We start from the raw sequence: 25498 nt of genomic DNA on the forward strand, positions 1-25498 counted from the left end.
TCGCCCTTGGCAGCACCAGAAGATCCCACCAGTGGGAATCGCTGAAATTTCCAGCCAATGCCTTCATCAAATTCCCAGCATTTAGTCATTAATAACTTCTTTTGGGCAGCACAGTGGCGCAGTGGTTAGCATTGCTGCCTCACGGCGCCGAGGTCCCAGGCTCGATCCCGGCTCTGGGTCACTGTCCATGTGGAGTTTGCACATTCTCTTTGTGTTTGCGTGGGTTTCACCCCCACAACACAAAGATGTGCTGGTTAGGTGGATTGGCCAATCTAAATTGCCCCATAATTGGAAAAACAATTGGATACCCTAAATTTAACCATAACTAACAAGTTATACCCTTTTGAAAAACACATGGCATTTATAATTCAAGGTGTGATATCGTTTTCACTCAATGGCAATATAAAATCAGTGATAAGACAAAAAAAGGTACCAAAGACTGTAGACTGTAGTTGCCCACCCCTCCACAAAGCAAGTACAAATATAATTATGTTACTGTACCAGTTTTTGTTTCCCTTTCGTCATGCTAAGTACAGGCATTAAGATATTACAAATTCTAAAACTATATTTTTCAAAAGTGAACACCAAAACGTGAGATTTATGCAGCATACCATGCAACCTCTTTGGCATTTGAACTTTTAGACAATAACGTCGGTGACCAATATCTGAGCGAAGGAATCTCACAGCCACTTGTAAGATGCACACACCCTGTTGTTTAAGATGGACCGAAACCTACAGACAAAGGTGTTTGCACACAACCGATCTCCGAGTTTCACCAGAGGTAACAAAGAAATTAAAACTCCACAGGTGGTAGATGAATATGAACTGGATCATGTCAACCTTTTATTGTATTGTGCTTTCCCCCAACCAAACACAAAATCTTAAACTGTGAAAGGCAACAACATAGGATGTGTATCAGCCCAACCCACCAGTTTTTTTTGGATGAAAGACTCTGAACCCGTCACAGATCAGATGGTTAAGACAGTCATATTTGTTATCTGTTCTTTTACAAATGACGGCAGAAGCTGTTCAGGTCAGAAAACACCTTGATAGCTCCATTGAAAAAAAACATCTTAGCCAGCTGCAAGACAACTAAGCTGCCAAGGTGAAACTGCTGTACTTTGAAACAGAAAGAAGAATTCTCCCCCAATCTGTTTCAAATTTGAGTTCCTTAAGAGTTAATCTCCTGGCAATTCAGCTGCAAGAAACTCCCCAGCTCACTTGAGAATCTGGTGCTTTCATAAGACCTCCACTTCACCTTAAGTAACAACTCATCCAAGCAACTACAAGCCTGCTATGAAAGAGATAGAAATAATTCCAGATTGTAATCATATTGTTTTATTAATCTCCAGCTACTTATTGTCCATGTGCACTTATGTGCAAGATTCTGCATTTAATATGCATGCTAATAAATAATCTCTTTATTTTTAAACTCACAAAAAGCTTGTGACTGGAATCATTTAAATTATCAACTCTGAGGATAAGAAAATATATTAACCTCACACATTAAAATAGTTTGATCATGGAGAACAATAAAAATGGGCAGCGCGGTATGGTGGTTAGCATAAATGCTTCACAGCTCCAGTGTCCCAGGTTCGATTCCCGGCTGGGTCGCTGTCTGTGTGGAGTCTGCACGTCCTCCCCGTGTGTGCGTGGGTTTCCTCCGGGTGCTCCGGTTTCCTCCCACAGTCCAAAGATGTGCGGGTGAGGTGGATTGGCCATGCTAAATTGCCCGTAGTGTCCTAATAGTAAGGTTAATGGGGGTTGTTGGGTTATGGGTATAGGGTGGATACGTGGGTTTGAGTAGGGTGATCATTGCTCGGCACAACATCGAGGGCCGAAGGGCCTGTTCTGTGCTGTACTGTTCTATAAAAAAGCCCAAACTCTGTCTATGACGCTGTTAATTTTATGATTTGCTACAAAAAATATAATGGGAGCGCCAGGGATCTGGGTTCAATTCCGGCCTTGGGTGACCGTGTGTGTGAAGTCTGCATGTTCTCTCCATACCTGCGTGGGTCTCCTCTGGGTGCCCGGGCTTCCTCCCACAGTCCAAAGATGTGCAGATTAGGTGAATTGACCATGCTAAATTTCCCCTTAATGTCCAAAGGTTAGGTGGGATTATGGGGATACTGCAGGGGAGTAGACCTGGGTGGGTGATCTTTTGGAGGGTCAGTGCCAACTCGATGGGCTAAATGGCCTCCTTCGGCACTGGAGGTATTCTATGATTCTATGACTCAGAAGACGAATAGTGATCTCAGAGGTGGGTTTTGGAATGGGGTGGTGGTGAGGGGACGGTAATTGAAAAGCTGTGTAGAGGTGGGAAAAAATGGAAAAATGGATTTCCTTTAGATCCTGCCAATTTTAACTTCTGGATGTTGAGTGGTTAGACCTTCGGCACCAAGCTGCAGCTGAGGAGTGGAAAGGAGGGATCAAAGGCCTCCTTGTTGTAGAGAGGTTTGAAAGATTGTTTTGGGGGAGAAATCAGAAGGGCCTCAGTGGGGGAAAGAATTGAAAAGTGGGAGAGGATGCGATCAGAAGGGTTGGAGGTGGTGTCACTCACAGATGATGCAGGTAAACGGGATACAGCAGTTAAATGGAAAGGAATTAGTTCTTGGATCGTGCCGTCTTTGATTATTGTTATCCAACGTCCAAGAAACACAGACAGACAGGGTTAAGATTAAAATGTTGGTTTATCCTGGCACTTGCAGCCTCTTAAAATATTTAATTGGTCAATCCACCTGTGAGTGAGTTGGTTGCCAGCCCCCACTTGTGCTTTTCTTCTACATGTTATAACCAGAGATGGGTGGGTGGAGGTTTCACATTTTTTACATATTTACATGCCACCCAATCCAAATCGCATTTTTAGCCGGCGAATATTCTCCTCAGAACTTTTTCACCAACACATTACAATTTCATACTTTGTTCTTTGAATTTTTCATCTCATGCTTAACCTTTTAATATAGGCCCAAATGTTCCCAAAAATGTAAAGTTTGTTGGCTCAGGCGAGAAAACCAGTGTGAACCTTGCAGGCTGCACAACCAGTTTTTCTTGTCGTATTGAACAGCACTCTGAAATTTCAAAGGGGAAGTAATTTCACATGGTCAGCGGAAGGGCCAGGATCAAAGAAAGCTTGCAAAGCCGGAAAATCCCGAGATTGGGGCACATTTTGCAAAGGGTGATACAATCTCTCCGATTTAAAGGGCATGGGGCAGAATTCACCGCTCCCCACGCGGCCTGGGAGAATCGCGGGAGGGCCCCCCGACATTTTTTACGCCCCCCCTGGTGCACCCCGCGATTCTCCCCCCCCCCCCCCCCCCGCTCAGAAAAATCGTCGCTCGGGAGGGGACAGGCCCACGATCGGTGCCCACCGATCATCGGGCCAGCGTCCAAAACGGACGCACTCTTTCCCCTCCGTCGCCCAGCAAGATCAAGCCGCCACGTCGTGCCGGGCGGCTGAGGAGAAAGACGGCCACCGCGCATGCGCGGGTTCGTGCCGTCTGCGCGATGAAGTCTTCCGCGCATGCGCGGGTTGGAACCGGCAACCCGCGCATGCGCGGATGACTTCACAAATGCACCGGACGCGCATCATTCTCAGCGCGACGAGGTCGCTGCCGAGAAAGACAGAGGCCCGCTCCAAGCCCCCCGGGTTGGGGTGAATTAGATGCGGGGAGCGGGCTCCGAGGCCGTCGTGAACTCAGCCGAGGTTCACGACGGCCTTCACGAATTCGGCCCCCTGCGGAGAATTCCGCCCCATGGTCTTTTGAAAATTCAAGGGCGCAATTTAACGGCCTCACCGTGCCCGACTTGGTGTCAAAAGGAGGCCGTTAAATCTCATGAGAGGCCTCTTGTGAGATTTGCGATGCTCAAAATGACTTGCGAGATTTAACAAAGTCTCATGAGACTTTGTGATCTGGATTTCGCCCAAATTGGGCATGATCCAGATCAGCAGAGTTCCCAGGCTGGCAGGGTCACTGCCAGGGTGTCAAGTTGGCAGTGCCAGGGTGCCCGGGTGCCAGGTTGGCACTGCAGGGATTGGGCCAGAGGGGGTCTCACCATGTGTAGGGGGTGTGAAAGGCTGTTTACAGGGGCCTTCCTGAGGTTGGGGTGGGGGAAGGGCGGGGGGTTGGAAAATGGGGGTTCGTAAACGGGGCTGAAAGGGGTGGAGAAAGATCGGGCAGCCAGACAAAATGGCACCCTGATCTGTGAGGAGCCTTTCCTGTTGGGCTTGCCAGCAGGAAATGACTCGTTAAGTGCGGCCTCAGCAGAAAGAAACTCTCCGAGAACAAGAAAAACAGCAAAGTGCCGTTGAATAGCAAGGTGCTTCACGGCGCCGCAGCCATCGAGAAAGATCCCTTGAACACACACCCAAAACCGGACATAGATTGTATTTCTGATTAAATCACACCCCCAGATGAATTACATCGACTACATTATCAGTGTCTTCACTCTCTATTTCCAAAGACAAAATTGTTCTTCAAAAAATGTTCATGCTATGCAATCTTGCCCACGATTAACGATTTTTGTTTTATTTGTTCATGGGATGTGGGCATCACAGGCTGTGTCAGCATTTGTTGCCCATCCCTAATTGCCCTTGATGGGCCAGTTAAAAATCAACCACATTGCTGTGGGTCTGGAGTCACATGTGGGCCAGACCAGCTGAGAATGGCAGATTTCCTTCCCTCAAGAACATTAGTGAATCAGATGGGTTTTTACGACAATCAACAATGGTTTCATGGTCACCATTAGACATTTAATGCCAGATTTTTATTGAATTCAATTATCACCATCTGCAGTGGCGTGGTTTGAACTTGGATGCCCAGAGCATTACTCGTCCAGTGACAACACCACAATGCCACCGTCTCCCCATTAACCTTGTAATGAGTCATTTCATACGAGAGGCTAAAAGAGAGGCGCTATGTTACCAAGCTATACAGTTCAGCTTATAGCTAGTAAGCAATTTTATTTACAAAATTACAAGAAGCAAATGAAGAGAAGTGGGACAAGAAGGAAAATGTTTAGCCTAGATATTTAAACGTTATCAAAATTAGCTTTGAGCGATTTCATTCGGCTTTTAATGATACACATGTGGTATCATTTTTGCCCAAAGGAGTCACACCTTATGGCTATGATGTGAAGAACAGTTGCTAGAGTAGAACTTGGGTTGAATGCAAAAGGAAGAAGTCCTATGTATTATATAATTCCTTTGGGTCTCCAATTGGGCAGAATTCAATGCACATAATCAAAGAATTGATTTCCCTTAGGCAGGCAATTTGTTATTAATCAATTTCCCCTTTGCAGATTGAAGATTGCAAATTGCAACCTTTAGGTTGATTAGTTTCTTACTCATTATTGACACTCAACTTGGATGTGAACTAATTTGATCTCTAGATCAAGCGTTCGTGATAATTATGCAGCTACAAAATTCACATGTGACAACCATTTCAAAGCCAAGAAAGAATCTCATATGTAATTAACATGTAATGACTTCTTTCCAGGTGACCATCCTTGCTATTCTTCCTAAAGTAACGCATGAGAAACTGGATACAAAATTCAGACTGTGGCAGTGATTTTTATGAATCAATCTCTTTTGCTTTTGTGTTTAGTACCATTATTATAATTGTGTACCGTGTTATACTTTTTGTACCATTATTATGAGACTTCCCAGCCTAGAAAATGGATTGCCTAGAATTGAGATTCAATCTGGGTGCAGCTTGCACAGCACACAACTGAAGATGCCAACAGCAATGGCCATCAGTCTCATTTATTTATTACTGGTGAGCTGCAGGTGCCAGTTATAGCCCCAGAGGAAACTCACTGGTACTGGAGGGACAAGAGAGGCAGAAAGTTCAGTTGGTACCAACCTATGACATTAGGCAGATCCAGGGCTGGGACGCAAACCAGAAGGGCCGACAGCAATAATCAGCAACTGCTTATGGGGTTTGTAGTAATCCACGGGAGGCAGGAGTTCCGTCACCACACCAATATTTATTTACAATAACGATGTTACAGGAGCAGCTACAAACAGTGCTGCTAGCAGTCCAGTCAACTTAAAACTGCTCACAAAGCCTACACAGGTGATTATATGGGCCCCCTCAATGAGCTATCATTGAGGGAGCTCGTACTCCAATTGGCCAACCAATAAAGCCAATTGGAGTTCATTACAGGGTTTTAATGTGCAGCTCCCTGCATATTTGCTTAAGTATATTTTACAATTGTAACATTTTGGTGGCAGCCTCCAGCGCTCCCTTTTAAGGACTGCTGCTTAGGTTATATGTAAAGCTGGTAATCCTTTTCCATGGCTACTTCTTTACCTATTGAAAACTTACCTCATTGTTCCACCTCTCTCTCTTGCCTTTTATTCCTGCCAGTACGCCCTCCTATGTATGTAAGGTACATCAGGTAACGTAATATTTTAGTATCTCCTCCATTCTTTTTATCTTCCACAAGTATATATTTTCTGATCAAGCCTGTTCTTCATTTAACAAATCTACTTTCATATGTTCATAAAATATAATTTCCTTTTGTGACTTATTAGCCCTTATGTATTCTCTCCCTGACTCACCCTGATCTTTATTTCTGTTTTTCTCTTTATTCTCTAAAATCAGCTTGCTATTTTTTATAATTAGCCGGAATTTTTCATGTGCCTCCGTTCCAAGTTTTGTTTTAATTTCTGTATTTTTGCAAGGAATTACAGTTTTTGCTGCACCACCCTCATAGGAATAGGTTTTGTCTGAAGCAAATTGTCGCTGTTTGAACATTTCCAGTTGTATTTGCATTGCCTTGCATGATACTCCTTACTTTCCAGTTCACATTATTTTTTCCCTTCGTGGAAATTTTCCATTTGCCCATTATATAACTTTAGTTTTGTCGGCCCCCTTTCTTTCCAGATTTTCTATTGAATTTCATTTGGTTATGGTTATTATTTCTCTGACACTTGTCATGTCAGGTCTGCACCTCCATTTCATGGAAAACATAGTAGGCCATTCATTCCCTTGCAACTGTTCCTCCATTGAAAACAACCATGGCAGATCCTCTATCTCAATTCCATACTCCAGCACTCTCCCCATACCACTTGACATCTTTAGAGTCTAAAAATCTATTTTCTTCTTAAATATATTCAGCGATTTGGCCTCCGCAACCTTCTGTGGAAGAGAATTCCTCATCTCAGTCCTAAATTTCCTACCTCATATCCTGAGACTGTGACCCTTTGTACTCCACCCTCCAGCCAAAGGATTGAACATCCCTTCTTCCAGTCTGCCCAGCTCTCTCAGAATTTTATACGTTTCAATTAGACCCCCTCCCATTCTTCTCAATTCCAGTGATTACAGACCCAGTCGACTCAATGTCTCCTCACGCGACAATCCTGCCATCCCAGGAATCAGTCTGGTGAACCCTTGCTGCACTCCCTCTATGGCAAGTATATTGTTTCTTAGGTAAGGAGACCAAAACTATACACAATACTCCAGGTGTGGTCTCACCAAGGCCCTGTACAGCTGGAGTAAGATCTCTTTGCTCCTGCACTCGACTCCTCTTGCAATGAAGGCCAATATTCCATTTGTCTGGAAAAGATCAAGAACTCCGTTAGAGGTTGCAGCCATTTATCTGATGCTTCCAAGAGTTAATTACCATCAGCTGTTAAGGGGGGGGGGGGGGCAGAATTAGTATTTATTTATGGGAGTTAGGGGGGATTCAGGGTGTGGGGGGAGGGGGTGTTGGATGTAGCCTTTGTTGTGTTTTTCTATTTTTCTATATTACTGTATCTCTGATTCTGTGTGATGTTGGCATGCCAATTGTACCATGTTTGGACATTTTTCAGAGTTATGTTGTAGTTTCGATCATGTTTGTTGATTATGAAATCTTTCATAAAATATTATTTAAAAAAGAAGATTCCATTTTCCTTCCTAGCAGCTTGCTGTACCAGCATGCTTGCTTTCAATGATTGATGTACTAGGACACCCAGGTCCTTTTTGTACCTCAACATTTCCCAATTTGTCACCATGTAAATAATACTCAGCCATTCTGTTTCTCCTTCCGAAGTGAATACATTCACATTTATCCATAGTATACTGCATCCGCCGCGTATTTGTCCACTCACTCAATTTGTCTAAATCACCATGAAGCTTCTTAGCATCCATCTGACCTTTTCCAGTGAGTTTTGTGTCATCAGCAAACTTTGAAACATTATGGCTCCCTCATTCAAATCATTGATATGTATTGTGATTAGCTGGGTCCCAAACACTGACCCCTGCAGGACCCCACTAGTCACTGCCTGCCACTTCGAAAAAAAAACATTTATACCTACTTTGCTTCCTGCATGCTAACCAATTCTTAAACCATATCGATATACCCCCAATCCCACGTACTTTAATATTAAATACTAACCTCTTATGTGGGACTTTATCAAAAGCTTTCTGGAAATCCAAATGCACCACATCGACTAGTTTTCCCTTATCTATTCTGTTTGTTATGCCCTCCAGTACGTTTGTCAAACTGATTTCTTTTTCAGAAAACCATGTTGACTTTGTCCAATTTTCAATGTGTTCTGATATCACATCCTTTATAATACTCTCGCATTTTCTCCATTTCTGATATTAGGCTAGCCTGTCTGTAATTCCCTCTTTTCTCCCTCCCTTATTTTTTCAAATGGCACGGTTACATTTTCCACGTCCAATCTACCAAGACTGTTACAGAGTTTACAGAACTTTGGAAGATAAGAACCAACGCATCCGTTATTTCTCCGGACACCTCTTTCAGTACCCTTGGATGTAGATTGTCAGGCCCTGGAGATTTATCAGCTTTTAATCTCATTAACTTTACAAACACTATTTTAGTAATATTAATTTCCCTTAATTCTTCCTTCTCACTAGGTCCTTGATTACTCAGAATTTCTGGAAAGTTATTTGTGTCTTCCTCCATGAAGACTGAACTAAAGTATTGTTTAATTGCTCTGCCATTTCCCTGTTCTCTTAAAAATTTGCCTGTTTCAGATGATAAGAGATTATAATTCTCTTCACTAATCTTTTTTTTGTTAAACTTACTTACAGAAGCTTTTACATTCCACTTTTATGTTACTTGCAAGTTTACTCTCATGATTTATTTTTCCCCTCTTAATCAATCTGTTTGTCCTATTTTGCTGAATACTGAACTTCTCCCAATTCTCAGGCTTGTTATTTTTTTCTAACAACTTTATAGAACTCCTCTTTGGCTCTATTGCAATCCTTAATTTCATTTGTGAGCCACGTTGGCCATTTTTCTTGTATTGCTTTTGTACCAGAAAAGAATGTATAACTGTTCCAATCCATACATTAGTTAAATATTAGCCATTCACTATCCACCATCATGCCTTTTAATCATAGAATTTACAGTGCAAAAGGAGGCCATTCGGCACATCGAGTCTGCACCGGCACTTGAAAAGAGCACCCTACCTAAGCACACATGTCCACCCCATCTCTGTAACCCAGTAGCCGCCCCCAACCTTTTTGGATTCTAAGGACAATTTTAGCATGGCTAATCCACCTAACCTGTACATCGTTGGACTGTTGCCCAATCTATCCTGACCAATGCATACCACATAGCTTCGTAGTCTTCTTTGTTTGGATTTAGGACCCTAGTTTCAGATAGGACTTTTTCACTTTCCATCCTAATAAAGGGTTCAATCATGGTATGGTCACTGTTTCCTAAATGATCCCGTGCAACAAGATTATTAATTAAGCTTTTTAAGCAAAATAACAAATCTCGGAAAGTACGTACCTTCGTTGGTTCCTCAACATACTGGTCTACAAAACCATCTCGTACACACTCCAGGAATTAATCTGCCACGGTATTATTGCCAATTTAGTTTGCCTAATCTATATATATACTTCGGTCACCCATGATTACTGTAGCAGCCTTGGTACATGCATCTCAAATTTCCTGTTTAATGCCATCCTCTACATTGCCACTATAGTTTGGAGGCCTATAGACAACACCCATTCATGTTTTCCACTCCTTGTTGCTTCTTAGCCCCACCCAGACTGATTCTACATTTAAATTTCTGAGCCAATATCTTCTCACACTATTGCACTGATTTCATCCTTAACTAACAACACCTCCACAACTCCTTTCCCTTTTTTGTATATTATCCTTTTTATAATATCCTTATATATTCAGTTCTCAGCCTTTTTCAGCCTGCATCTATGTCTCCATAATTATAATCATATTGTACCTGTGTATATCAATTTGTTAATTCACAGATCTTATTGTGAATGCTTCAGGCATTCAGATATGGTGACTTTAGACTTGACTTTGCAACATTTTTAAACATGATTTCTTTTTGTACGATTGTCCTATTTGCTACGAGCTCTTGTTTCCTCTGCCTTCCACTTTTTTCTTTCTACTTTTCTGTCTTTCATTTCTATTTTTGTTTCCCTCTCTTGTATCTCCCGACTCAAGTTCCCATTACCCTGCCATTTTAGTTTTAACTCCCCTCAACAGCACTAGCAAATACCCTTGTGTGCATATTGGTCCTGGTCCTGCTGGGGTGCAACCTCAAGGGTTCCTGGAACTTTTCTGAATAGATAGAATTAGGTGCACATTGCAAATGATATGGTTCCAGCATTGTTGGGTAAATGAGCTGGAAAGAGCCATTTTCAGCTCAGTCACCTCAATTTCCTCTATATTTAATCTTGACTGCCCAAATGCAGGAGTGTACCAAAAATCTTCAGTTGATTACATTTCTTTGTGTACTCATTGGATGAGAGCATCATTGAGTGAGGCCAGCATTCCTAATTGCCCTTCTTGAACTCCTAAAGCTCATGAATTTGACCCATCAACAATGAAGCAATGACAAGTCAGGATGAAGTATGACTTGAAGGGGAACTTGCAGGTAGAGGTATTCCTCAGTACCTGCTGCCCTCGTCCTTCCAATTTCTAGACTCACAGAGTTTGGAAGGTGCTATTGGAGAAACCTTGGCGAGTTACTGCAGTGCATCTTGTAGATGGTAAACACGGCAATTGTTATCCACCAGTGGTGGAAGGAGTGAAATTTTCAGATGATGGATAGGGGTGCTAGTTTGCTTTGTCTTGGATGGTGCTGAGTTTCTTGATCATTGCTAGAGTTGCATTAATCCCAGCATTTGGAAATTATTTCTTCACACTCCTGACTTGTGCCTTGAAGATGGTGAATATGCTTTGAGGAATCAGGAGGTGTGTTACTTTTTTCAAAATAAACTAATTTGATTTGCTATTGTTACTGCAATATTTATCTGGCAGTTCCAATGAGGCTTCCCACCAATGGTAACCTCGAGGATGTTTATGATGTGGGATTCAGCAATGGTAAAACCGTTGAATTTCAGGGGAAGATGGTTAGATTCTGTCTTGATGATCTTTATCTGTAATTGTGCAGCATGAATGTTATTTGGCACTTGTTAGCCCAAGCCTGATTGTTGTTCAGGTCTTGCTGTGGGCAAAAAGTACTTTATTATTTGAGAAGTTGCAGAAGGAAATAAACACTGTACAATTATTAGCAAAGTTTCCCATTTCAGACCCTAGGATGGAGGGAAGGTCATTGGTAAAGTAGTTAAATCTGGTTGGGCCTGGGACACAAGCCTGTGATATGCCTGCCGCAAAGTCCTGGGGTTGAAATCACCTCCAACAAACACATCCATCTATCTCTGTGGTAGGTATGTCTCGAACCACAGAATCATAGAGTTCCTACAGTACAAAAGGAAGCTATTCGACCCATCGAGTCTGCACCGATCCTCTACGTAGGCCCACACCCCTTCCCTATTCCTGCAACCCCACCTAACCATTGGACACTAAGGAACAATTTAGCTTGGCTAATCCACCTAACCTGCACACCTAGGGACTGCGGGAGGAAACTGAGCACCTGGAGGAAAACCATGCAGACATGGGGAGAAAGTGCAAACTCCAACTCCACACAGTCACCCAAGGCCAGAATTGAACCAGGGTCCCTGGTGCTGTGAGCCAGCAGTTCTAACCACCGTGCTGCCCAAGTGGGAAAATATTCCCTGATCCTGATTGATTTCAATTTTACAAGGGTTTCTTAATCCACACATATGTAAATACTTCTTTGATGTCAAGAGCAGCCACTCTCACCTCTGGTGTTCAGATCTTTTGTCCATGTTTGAAGTCTAGAGTTGAGTGTTCCTGGCCAAATTGAGCATTGTGTAATAGGTTATTGGTAAGTGTTGCTTGATAGTAATGTTGCCAACACCAGTAGATTGATAGATTTGTAATTGGCCTGACTGGATCTATCCTGTTTTTTGTGGATAGGAAATACCAGGATAATTTTCCATTTTTGGGTAGATGCCAGTAATTTAACTGTACTGGAACAGCTTGGCTGGATGCTTGCATAATTCTGTAGCACATGCCTTCAACTGTGTTGTATGGGTATAGTTGGAGACCATCGCCTTTTTTGTAGGTAGTGTGCTTCACCATTTCTTGATATTACATAGAGTGAGTTGGATTAACTGAATGATTCTGTGATGGTGAGTTGCTCTGGAGGAGGCTTAGATGGATCATCTACCAGGTACTTCTGGCTGAAGATGGCAAATAAGTCAGCATTGTCTTTGGCACTCAAATACTGGGTTCCACCATCATTCAAAATGGGTTTCATGGGTCCTTTTCTTCCCATCAGTTATTTAATTTTCCACACCATTTATGGTACATTGCAGGACTGCTTTGGTCTGCATTTTGGCCTTGGGATTTTGCTATGATTTTATGGATTGCTTAGTTCGGTCAATAGCAAGCTGCTTCTGTTCGACATGCATGTATCTTGTGTTGTAACTTCACCAGTTAGCATTGTCTGGCATACCAAACGTATCATCTGGTTGAATACCCAAGAAGGAATAAGAGGTAGGGGTGGGGAGGAGAGAGATAGTAAAATTAGCGCTGTTGTGTAAATAAATCAGGGTCTGAACCACATTTTGGAGTAAAAAGGAGCAATGTATAAGTCTTGAAGAAGGAGAAACATTCAGATATCTAACAAGTTTTTTTTCATACAAACTCATTGATGTCCCATACAAAAAAATTGAATTTAGTATGCATTACCTGCTAACCTTTGTTTCTGATCATGATCCTTAAGCTTGTCTGAGGCTGGTCTTAAACTCAGTTAAAATGAAAGTTTGAATGTTAATTCTGGATTACTTAGTTCAAATGGTTCAGAGTTATCCCAACATGTTTGCTTTGTAAAATAGTTTTAGTTTATAATGTGACTAATAATAAGAATAACCAGAGAAATCAAAAGCATTTGATGGGTCCGGGGATTGTGTCGGTGGGGGGTAGGGGGGAAATTGGCACCATTTAAAGTGGAACAGAGCTCCTCAGTGCAGGAAATGTGACATTTCAATAGCGGGGCAGCCAGGAACGACCCCACTAAACCCACCCGAAACGGCATTGTGTTTTTTTTCCGTTAATGATGTGCTTGAATTTTCCAGCATCCATGCTGACAAGCTCTGAAGCAAATCTTTTAGAGAAAGTTGCCTAGAACTGTTCCATATCTAAGCTGAAAGCATGCTATTATTTATGATATACTGGGCGTTTTCCATTTCTGTGCACAATAATTTGCTACGACTTCACAATATCTTGATATATTCTGTTGCAAGGCTAACATCTACTTTTATATATACTTCAGGGAACCCTGGGTTTGGACCACAATGCCAAGCAATTGGGAAAGGCACCAGCAACAATTTAGTGGTTACAAGCAGTCCCATGACGCTCCAGAGAACAGGACTTCTGTCAAACCAGGCAATTGTTCACAGCAACCACTTCAATCGCGCCATCTATCGTCAGATGCACCCAAACCTAAACATTCCTGCTTCAGATACAAGGTCTTGTAAAGTTTTTGATTTGAATTTGTTGATTGTTGATAGGCATGGATTGACAAAGGGGCATTGATAACATTGAGCAAAGCAAGAAGATATGCACCTGCTGCGTTTTATATGCTTACATTTTAGGATCTCACTAAATCAGGCTAGTACGCCTGAACATCTGGTTTGTTGAGCACAACTTGAATGAGCTGCAAATGGTAAGAAATTTTGGAGTTCTTGCCTAAACATAGGAAATATCATTAGCCCTTACTAATTTTGTACAATCCTTTCTAAATTTCCATGTATCAAAATCAATGCTCTTTTTCATCAATTCACTTCTTAAAGAACTGCACACCCATCTAAAACGGATAGTTTTGTGATTTATTACTTTGGATTTTATGATTTTGATAAGAAATTTATTGGATTAATTTTTTTTATCTTTCACATTGTTATATCTACATAATCTTTTGTGCATTATTTGTTCTTGGCTTTTTCAGCAAGACTCTTTTTACAGAACCCTTTTCCCACAGTGCAGTTGCAGACAGTAGTTGCTCCATTTGCAGAAACCAGTGTTCAGCATGGGAATGAGATTTGGTATTCCAGTGTCAATGATGGATTTTGAAAAGGAAGAATTCATGCAAATACATGTGCCTTGTGCCATCTGACCACACTACTTAAACTTTGGTCGGGAATTGTCCAAGGTGGATCTGGTGAACCATTACTGGCAGGATCTTCTGGGCCCACCAAAATCTATGGCCTTTTGCCTGGATCCATAGCCCTGGCTTTCGCGGGTCCAGATGATCCTGCCATTGTGAGGGTCCAAAAAATCCCACTCTAAATGATGCGCTCTCCTCAGGTCTCACCTCTCACAAATTTTACCACACTGGGAGCCCCTTTTGAAGCGATGATGTAATAGAACATAGAACACAGAACATAGAACAGTACAGCACAGAACAGGCCCTTCAGCCCTCGATGTTGTGCCGAGCAATGATCACCCTACTCAAACCCACGTATCCACCCTATACCCGTAACCCAACAACCCCCCCCCTTTAACCTTACTTTTTAGGACACTGAAGGATGGTATGCCTGCTCTGCCCAAAAGCCGTGCTTCAGTCTCTGCTGATCCTTCATCCTGAGTTATTTGTTTAGCAGTTTTTGTCTGCATTGGTTGGTCATTGCCTTCCAAGCTTGGGGCAGGGTGAGGACGCAGGTCCCAAGTCTACCTCAGCCAGAACAGGAATCGCACCCATGCTGTTGACATTAATCTGAACCACACGCTAACCATCTAGCCAAGTGAGCTAACCGGCTCCAAGTCGCTACAGTATTAATTTTATTATATGACTGAATCTTGCCAAGCTAATACCAGTAACATTTTCCACATCAGTCAGCCTTAACTCCAGCAGTCCATAAAATAGTGAAGAATTCCCATTTGCCAAAGAAACACATTCAGGGTTTTTCTGAAGGAATAGTGGCAACAGCATTACATAGTATACCGGTCTAAAAGGTCAGAGTCTTATAAATGGTAGATGTGGTGGCTCGAGACGTGCACTGCAAGCTTCCAGTAGTTAACAAAGGGATTTATTGATGAGAGGCAAAGACAGTTTTTTTTTAAAAATTTAGATTACCCAATTATTTTTTCCAATTAAGGGGCAATTTAGCGTGGCCAATCCACCTACTCTGCACATTTTTGGGTTGTGGGGGCGAAACCCACGCAGACACGGGGAGAATGTGCAAACTCCACACGGACAGTGACCCAGAGCCGGGATCGAACCTGGGACCTCAGCGCCGTGAGGCGGTTGTGCTAACCACTAGGCCACCGTGCTGCCCTTAAAGACAGTTAAGTAACAGGCACAGAACGTTTACAATAGGTCTGAACACTTTGACACCCTGGTCCACACTGCCCGGTGTCCTGCTCTCAGGGCCCAGTGCAAACTCCCTGTTGCCGATGTTTGCACGGTCTTGTGCGATTTGGCCCAAGCCGGTCACATGGTCCTTGGAGGTTGCTATCATATCCCTCCCCCCTTAAGTCGCATATTACAACTGCCCCAAACTATATAAGCAAGTTCCAAATGTTAACAGAGACTTCAGGGAAAAGAGCGTCCATCAAAAAGTCAATGGGTCCAGAGACCTCCAGGTTCTAAATTTGGAAATACAACACCAATTGGGTTCTTAACCGACAGCCTATAAGCAGCTCAGCTGGTGTGACTCCCATGGTGGAATGAGGAGTTGAGTTGGACAATAGCAAAAAATTAGCTAACAATTGAAGTGGTTTATCGTGTTGCTTTATCATGAGAGTTTGAATGGCCCCCTCAGTCAGACTGTCCGGCATTGAGTGACAGGGGCTGTCCCAATGTGTCATACGCTATTTGCTCGCACAAAAACCTGGAATTTATTGCAGGTGAAGGGGGTGCAATTGATGAAACAATTGACTCGGGAAGCCCATGAATAGAAAACATTCAGTACAAAGAATCTACCATGGCCGCCGAGATAATGGTTCCCATCTTTTGAACCGATAGCCACTTAGAGTGGGCATCCACCAGCATGAAAAATATTTTCCCATAAACAGACCAGCGTAGTCAACCCTGGACCATTGACAAACTGGCCATTCCCAAGGGTGAAGAGTGGCAATAGGCCACAAAGTTTGCTGCATTTGGCAAAGATGGCACTGTTGTATGAGCTCTTCAATAGCTTTTTCTATACCTGACCACCAGACATAGTTTTGTGCCAGCATCCCGGCATGGGTCGCTGTCTGTGTGGAGTCTGCACGTTCTCCCCGTGTCTGCGTGGGTTTCCTCCGGGTGGTCCGGTTTCCTCCCACAGTTCAAAGAGGTGCAGGTTAAGTGGATTGGCCATGCTAAATTGTCCTTAGTGTCCAAAAAGGTGGGGTAGGGTTACTGGGTTATGGGGATAGGATGGAGCTGTGTCTTGGGTAGGGTGCTCTTTCCAAGGGCCGTTGCAGTCTCAATGGGCCGAATGGCCTCCTTCTGCACTGTAAATTCTATGATACCATCTGTAATAAGGCTCCTGTCATGAAGAGCCAGAGAATGCTCATAGTTCCTACATTCCAGGAGGAGGATGTTGATTTGCAGTGGGGACAATGCATAGATCCTCACAGAGCTTCTGTGAATGCCAGACTCCTATCTGGTTGATGGCAGCTTGCTTGCTGTCGATGATCAGGGTTATGTCATGGCGATGCAGCAGAGAAAGTTTAACTTCTTCTGATCCAATAGCATCCTTTGTGAGCTGAACCCTTGAGGACCACAGTGTCAATGGAGACAGAAGCTGATGGGATGGGAGGCCAGCACACAGGGAGAATGACTGAACTGTGTGACACCAGACAGGACATGCTGGCAGACACTATAATTACCGTTGAGATACAGGCATGAGTGATGTGTTCAGTCATTGTGGCGCCATCACTATGTTGCGAAGGTTGAACAAAGCACAAGGAATGAGCCTTGCCCTGGACACCCTGCCTTTACCTTGTGCAAGAATCGAGTTTTCACTACAGACTGACAGGAACACTACTCATCACAACAAAGGAGCCATAAGGGTGAAATGAATGGGGAGTATATTTACAGAAGTGAACATTCTGTACAAATGATTAGTCCCCATGCCTGCACTGTGCAGCTACACATTCTTAATCTTTATCACCCTGCCATTACATCATGGTGCATCCCCAACATCCACAATGGAGGTGGAGACAATCTGTTTATTACTATGCACTGTTGTCTATGATGCCCTCGGAGGGCGTTCTCTGGAGGGTTGAGATCTGGGGGGCCCCAGCCTTTTTTCGGGTCCTGCTGTGTGGCAATGCCACTTTCCTCGGTCTGCAGATCCGAAGTGGTCACAGGAAGAGGGGATTCGGATGGGTCGGACAATCCCGGGGATACCTGAGTGGATGGCCCCGGTGTGTGCACCAGCTGATTCTCTTCCCACTGGGTGCCCGAGGGCCCTTGGCTGCCTCCATGAGAAGGGGGCAGCAGGAATAAGCTTGAGAACCCCACCCCTTGTGGTCCTGAAACTGATGGATGCCAGAAATGCCTCTGCCATTGAGTGCAGCTCTTGCAGCAATGCAGCACAAAGGTCTTTGACCAGTCTCCACAGAGCCCACGACCCTACCATTGTCGACCTCACTGCTTTGGCCTGTTGGTGCTGTCATCTCAGTCTAAAGTGAATGGACTCCTCCATCATGCCTTGCAATCTCAGGACTGCACCAGCCATCCCTTCATTATTTTCCCGACGTTGCCTTTGGAGCTTCAGCAACTGAGGCATGACTGATCATCATCAGCAGAGGAATGATTTACATCCTTACCTGCCAGCTGAATGTCTCTCTCCTCAAATCAGCGAGGATCTTAAGTTCCGGGATCTCTCCCTCCTGTTATGAGTCAGCTTGTCCTGCATGAAGATACTTGGCGAGAGTGTGAGCAGAATACATGCTAGGGCAGATGATAAAGGTGCTTAGCATGCGTGGCTGGTGAATAGGACTAGAGAGGTGATGAGGATCCACAGGGGAAATGAAGATGTGCGTGGGACAGTTAGTGGTGGTGTCCCTTTAGCTGGCACTGAGTAAGATTTCAAAGAACAAAGAACAAAGAAAATTACAGCACAGGAACAGGCCCTTCAGCCCTCCCAGCCTGCGCCCATCCAGATCCTTTATCTAAACCTGTTGCCTATTTTCCAAGGGTCTACTTCCCTCTGTTCCCCGCCCATACATATATATGTCCAGATGCATCTTAAATGATACTATCGTGCCCTCCTCTACCACCTCCGCTGGCAAAGCATTCCAGGCACCCACCACCCTCTGCGTAAAAAACTTTCCACGCACGTCTCAATTAAACTTTCCCCCTCTCACCTTGAAATCGTGACCCCTTGTAATTGACACCCTAACTCTTGGAAAAAGCTTGTTGCTATCCACCCTGTCCATACCTCTCATAAATTTGTAGACCTCAATCAGGTCTCCCCTCAACCTCCGTTTTTCCAATGAAAACAATCCTAATCTACTCAACCTTTCTTCATAGCTAGCACCCTCCATACCAGGCAACATCCTGGTGAACCTCCTCTGCACCCTCACTAAAGCATCCACATCCTTCTGGTAATAAGGCGACCAGAACTGCACGCAGTATTCCAAATGTGGCCTAACCAAAGTCCGATACAACTGCAACATGACCTGCCGACTCTTGTACTCAATACCCCGTCCGATGAAGGCAAGCATGCTGTATGCCTTCATGACCACTCTATCGACCTGCGTTGCCATCTTCAGGGTACAATGGACCTGAACTCCCAGGTCTCTCTGTACATCAATTTTCCCCAGGACTCTTCCATTGACCATATAGTTTGCTTTTGAATTAGATCTTCCAAAATGCATCACCTCGCATTTGCCTGGATTGAACTCCATCTTCCATTTCTCTGCCCAACTCTCCAATCTATGTATATTTTGCAGTATTCTCTGACAGTCCGCCTCGCTATCTGCAGCTCCACCAATCTTAGTATCATCTTCAAACTTGCTCATCAGACCACCTATACCTTCGTCCAGATCATTTATGCATATCACAAACAACAGTGGTCCGAGCACGGATCCCTGTGGAACACCACTAGTCACCTTTCTCCATTTTGAGACACTCCCTTCCACCACTACTCTCTGTCTCCTGTTGCCCAGCCAGTTCTTTATCCATCTAGCTCGTACACCCTGAACCCCATACGACTTCACTTTTTCCATCAACCTGCCATGGGAAACTTTATCAAATGCTTTACTGAAGTCCATGTATATGACATCTACAGCCCTTCCCTCATCAATTAACTTTGTCACTTCCTCAAAGAATTCTATTAGGTTTGTAAGAAATGACCTTCCCTGCACAAAACCATGCTGCCTATCACTGATAAGTCTATTTTCTTCCAAATGTGAATAGATCCTATCCCTCAGTATCTTCTCCAACAGTTTGCCTACCGCTGACGTCAAGCTCACAGGTCCATAATTCCCTGGATTATCCCTGCTACCCTTCTTAAACAAAGGGACAACATTAGCAATTCTCCAGTCCTCCGGGACCTCACCCGTGCTCAAGGATGCTGCAAAGATATCTGTTAAGGCCCCAGCTATTTCGTCCCTCGCTTCCCTCAGTAACCTGGGATAGATCCTATCCGGTCCTGGGGACTTGTCAACCTTAATGCCTTTTAGAATAGCCAAAACCTCCCCCTTCCTTATGCCAACATGACCTAGAGTATTTAAACATCCATCCCTAGCCTCAACATCCATCATGTCCCTCTCCTTGGTGAATACCGATGCAAAGTACTCATTAAGAAGCTCACTCATTTCCTTTGAATCTACGCATAAATTCCCTCTTTTGTCTTTGAGTGGGCCAATCCTTTCTCTAGTTACCCTCTTGCTCCTTATGTACGAATAAAAGGCTTTGGGATTTTCCTTAACCCTGTTAGCCAAAGATATTTCATGACCCCTTTTAGCTCTCTTTATTGCGCGTTTGAGATTTGTCCTACTTTCCCGATATTCCTCCAAAGCTTCATCAGTTTTGAGTCGCCTCGATTTTATGTATGCTTCCTTTTTCATCTTAGCTAGTCTCACAATTCCACCCGTCATCCATGGTTCCCTAATCTTGCCATTTCTATCTCTCATTTTCACAGGAACATGTCTGTCCTGCACTCTTATCAACCTTTCCTTAAAAGACTCCCACATTTCAAATGTGGATTTACCCTTAAACAGCTGCTCCCAATCCACATTCCCTAGCTCCTGCCCCAATTTAACACTCTTCCTTTAGGACCACTCTCGTCTTTGTCCATGAGTATTCTAAAACTTATGGAATTGTGATCGCTATTCCCAAAGTAATCGGCGACTGAAACGTCATCCACCTGGCCGGGATCATTCCCCAATACCAGGTTCAGTATGGCCCCTTCCCGAGTTGGACTATTTACATTCTGCTCTAAAAAACTCTCCTGGATGCTCCTTACAAATTCTTCTCCATCTACGCCTCCAACACTACATGAGTCCCATTCAATGTTGGGGAAGTTAAAATCTCCCATCACAAACACCCTATTGCTCCTACATTGTTCTATAATCTGTCTACATATTTGTACCTCTACTTCACACTCGCTTTTGGGAGGCCTATAGTAAAGTCCCAACAATGTTACTGCACCCTTCCTATTTCTTAGCTCTATCCATATTGCCTCAGTGCTCGAATCCTCCATCGTGCCCTCCTTAATCACAGCTGTGATATCATCTCTGACTAGTAATGCAACTCCTCCACCCCTTTTACCTCCCTCTCTATCCCTCCTGAAGCATCAATACCCTGGGATATTTAGTCGCCAGTCTTGCCCATCCCTCAACCAAGTCTCAGTAATACCAATAACATCATATTCCCAGGTACTAATCCAAGCCCTAAGTTAATCTACCTTACCTGCTGCACTTCTCACATTAAAACAAATGCACCTCAGACCACCTGTCCCTTTGCGATCATCATCTCTTCCCTGTCTACTCTTCCCCTTAGTCACATTGAGTTTATTATCCAGTACCTTACTGGCTTTAGTTGCTGCCTCTTTACTGACCTCTAACTTCCTAATTTGGTTCCCATCCCCCTGCCACATTAGTTTAAAACCTCCCCAACAGTGTTAGCAAAAGCACCCCCGAGGACATTGGTTCCAGTCCTGCCCAGGTGTAGACCATCCGATTTGTAACGGTCCCACCGCTCCCATAACCGGTTCCAATGTCCCAAAAATCTGAACCTCTCCCTCCTGCACCATCTCTCAAGCCACGTATTCATTCTGACTATTCTTAAATTTCTGCTCTGACTGTTCTGTGGCACTGGTAGCAATCCTGAAATTACTACCTTTGAGGTCCTACTTTTTAACTTATCTCCTAACTCCCTAAATTCTGATTGTAGGACCTCATCCCGTTTTTTACCTATATCGTTGGTGCCTATATGCACCACGACAACTGGCTGTTCACCCTCCCCCTTCAGTATGTCCTGCAGCCGATCTGAGACATCCTTGACCCGTGTACCCGGGAGGCAACACACCATTCGGGAGTCTCATTTTCGACCACAGAAATGCCTGTCTACTCCCCTTACGATTGAATCCCCTATGACTATAGCCCTGCCAGTCTTTTTCCCTCCCTTCTGTATATGTGTGTGGAAGTAAGAGTGTATGAGTTATAAATGATGAGAAGAGTGACTTACCCTGGTCTTCTGTAGGGCATTTGCACTGACTACCGCCACTAATGCCTCTCATGCTGGATTGGAGACCTTGCTTGAAAGTCATTGCTCGGAGTGTAGATATAGAACATCACGGCAGGCCTCCACTGTATCGAACAGGCACTCGAAGGAGGTGTTGGTAAATTTGGTTGCCGTATGCTTCCTGGGTTTGGCAGCCATGACTTTCCAGCAGCTTCCCTTCACTTGAAGTGTATTTGCTGTGTGGAGAGGCAGCCTTTAAATATGGGCCCAGATCACTGATGCACTGAGGTAATGGCAGGGCTGGTGAATCGGAGGCACCCGCCAGCGATCCAACATGAAACTCGTGTGCACAATACGGTGGAAAAAGCCGCCATTGCCATCGGAAGGTTACCCTCCTGAAATCAGACTTGGATGATTCTGCCCTGAGAATCCTCCGTATCTCAGTTTCACCCTTTGATATTTTATCACCATGGAATATGACATGTGTCACTTACTTCCCCTTCCTACGGACGGTATTTTACTCTTACCTGCATTAATTCCATTTACTGTCATTCTGCTTCCCTGCAACATCTAGTCTCCTACTTCATGTGAATTTAATGTTCTCCTAACTGCAACCAAATGTTGGTGACATTTTTAAAGTCACCAAAGAGAGATGAACGTCACTTGGTATTGGTCCAGTTAGAGTGCTATTTGAAGTCAAAGGATGAAATTTACCAGTCGCTCCCTACCTGGCTCGGGATGCGATGGGTCCGGTAAACCCTGTGCCTCTCACGCCTCCAAAGGGATCTCTCAAAATGTCACAATCTGGATCCCTCCCGCAATGGGAGGGACCTAAATTTGCATATTTGGGGAGGGTTCAGTTGGGGGGGGGGAGGTTGTCTCCCAGGCAGGGTGCCCAGTTGGCCCATGTGTGGGATCGGGCCTAGGGGATATCCTGTCCTTATGAGGTGGTGCGGGGGGCTTGAGGACCCCACAACAGGTAAGTTGGGGCATTAGGAGAGGTCCAGAGGTCATGTTGGAGGATCAAGAGAGATTGGGATGCCATTTATAAATGGCGCCCCGATCTCTTCCTGCACTGACAAGCGGAGCTCGTCAGTGCAGGAATCTCACTGAGGCCCGAAAAGATAAATGTCCTGTTCAATAGTGGGGTCATATCCGGCGAACACCCCGCTAAACCCACCCACAACGGGACTCTTTTTTAATGTTAAACCGAGCCCAAAGTTAAAGTTTGAAGCCAAGGTTGTGTGAGTCTACTTCTGTCATGCCCAAGACAGAAACTGAAACTTCAAAAAGTGCAGTCCAATATAGATGTCAATATCAAAACCTAATGAGGTTTATTGTACATTATTTGTGGCAAATTGGGGCCTTTTATTAAACTATAAATTTATACTATTAGGTTTACACAACTTATGTGCAGAGAGAGTGTTTTTGCCGTTCCTTCTGACCTATGTTAATGGGTTTTTCAAAGTTGCAGATATATTAACCTGTAGGACAGTCCTTAGTTCCTTGAGTTCATTTGTGGTTAGAATTCTCTGTCCATCCATCCTTTGAAAATCACAGGGAATAAGGGATCATTCATAACTGTTATCTTTTCAAAAGCACAGAATGTACTCTTTTACCTTACTCCCCTTCCAACAGATTGCTGTGACTTATGAACAAGTCCATGGACCATTACATGGTCCTCCCTTCCCAAGTACTCCCTGTACATCAGTGAAAATTACAGCAATTATTTGTGGCCCTTATAAACAGATAACCACTTCCTTCCCGAGTCGAAGAGTATTTCTTTTGGGTATCAGCTTTAGATATTTGATTTATGGCAATTGTAATATGAATAATGGAGTGAACTTTCCTCATGGAGTGAGAGAGTAAGTGGGATCCCCCTCTGACTTCACTGCAATTCTGATCCATGCCTCTTGGTCATGGACTATTGACTATTCAGGGCCAGTACCAAATGGGATTCTCATCACCTTGAGCAAATCCACAAAAGCCAGAGAGAAATTAAATGTACATGCCGTTGTCAGACCACCTGATAAGAGATCTTTAAAAAAGTCATGGAGATAGACGAGGTCTACAATAATTAATGCTTTACAGCCAGATTTGAGAGGGAGGAAACCTTTACTCGGTCCTTCTGTCACTATCCATTGCCTGCCACTCAGTGGTAAGAGGTGCATACAGAAGATCTGTCATCCAAGTGACTGGATTAAGTGGGAAGTCAGATAGGAATACTCTAATTGCATTTTTATATGTTGGGGTGGCTGTGGGGCCTTTGAACTGCTGTTCAAAAACAGCAGCCCACACAGCCTCCAGTAATGAAGGTGTTTTGGGGTATCTGCAAAAGCTATGTTCACTTATCTTTCTCCAGTTTCATCTTCCTGCTGCTTACCCCCTCTCGGAACCACCAATATGGAGTGGGTTCTTATGAGAAAAAGTTGGAAAGGCTGGGTTTGTTTGTTTCCGTGAGAGTTTAGAAAAGTGAGGGGTCACTTGATTGAAATATACAAGATCCTGATATAGAGCACACACACACACACATACTTGGCCTCAGCTTGGATTTTATCCAAACTGTTCTGTTCGGCTTAAAGACTGTTGTTTTTTTTGTGGTCAATCTGTTAGAGATAGCTGTCTGTGATAAACTCAATTTCTTATTTTTCCCTTCAAGTGAAATATCCACTGAGATGGTGCAGCTTAGCAAAGTTTCCTGGGGATGTCCTCAATGTTGCTGAAAATGGATGTTTTGAGAACAGGGAAAGGGCTACCACGTCACTGTGTTCTTGTGTTAAAGATATATGAATGTTTGTATTTGCAACACATCCTTTACCCATTTCCTCTTGGGGACATCTTGAAATTGGTCTAAAGATCGATTCATGCTAAAGTCAGCATTAGATATCGAAACATTTCAGTGGTCTGCAATGTATAAAGCAAGCAGAAGGTTAAACACAATATTTTCTAAGTGTTAATAAATTGAATATCCATTCTGTTGAGGATTTTGGATTAATTGGATATTTTATTAACATCATGCTTTTGTAAACTTTACAGGCCCAAACTGATACAGCTCCAGTACACAAACAAACATCTGAAACAGGAGCAGAAGTAGGCAATTTGGCTCCTCAAGCCTGCTCCGCCATTCAATAAGATCATGGCTGATCTGAATGTGTTTCAAGTTCCATTATCCATTCTACCACAATAACCTGTGATTCTCTTGCCTAACAAGAATCTGTGAACCTCCACCTTAAAAATATTCAGTGAACCCGCTTCCACCACCTTCTGAGGCAGATTGCCCAAATTGCGGAACCCCCCGAGAGAAAAGAAACTCTCTTCATCTCTGTCCTATAAGTACGACTCCTAATGTTAAAACCACATCCCTGAGTTCTGAACTCCCGCATAAGAGGAGACATCCTTTCTGTACAGGCAACACTGTTCAGGATTTTGTATATTTCAATCAAGTGACCCCTCACTTTTCTAAACTCTAGCGGAAACAAACCCAGCCTTTCCAACATTTTCTCATAAGACAAC

At 43.7% G+C, this 25498-nt stretch overlaps 1 protein-coding gene across 1 annotated transcript in view; it reads left to right on the forward strand.

Annotated features, from left to right (window-relative positions):
- glis3 (GLIS family zinc finger 3) overlaps positions 1 to 25498 on the forward strand; it is a 716605-nt gene that overhangs the window by 139041 nt on the left and 552066 nt on the right. The window contains exon 2 of the mRNA XM_038804655.1: positions 13634 to 13829. Coding sequence (XP_038660583.1) covers positions 13634 to 13829 — 196 coding nt within the window. The remainder of the gene's footprint in view (positions 1 to 13633; positions 13830 to 25498) is intronic.

The sequence above is a fragment of the Scyliorhinus canicula genome, chromosome 8 (genome assembly GCF_902713615.1).
Source record: "Scyliorhinus canicula chromosome 8, sScyCan1.1, whole genome shotgun sequence".
NCBI classification, from domain to species: Eukaryota; Metazoa; Chordata; class Chondrichthyes; order Carcharhiniformes; family Scyliorhinidae; genus Scyliorhinus; species Scyliorhinus canicula.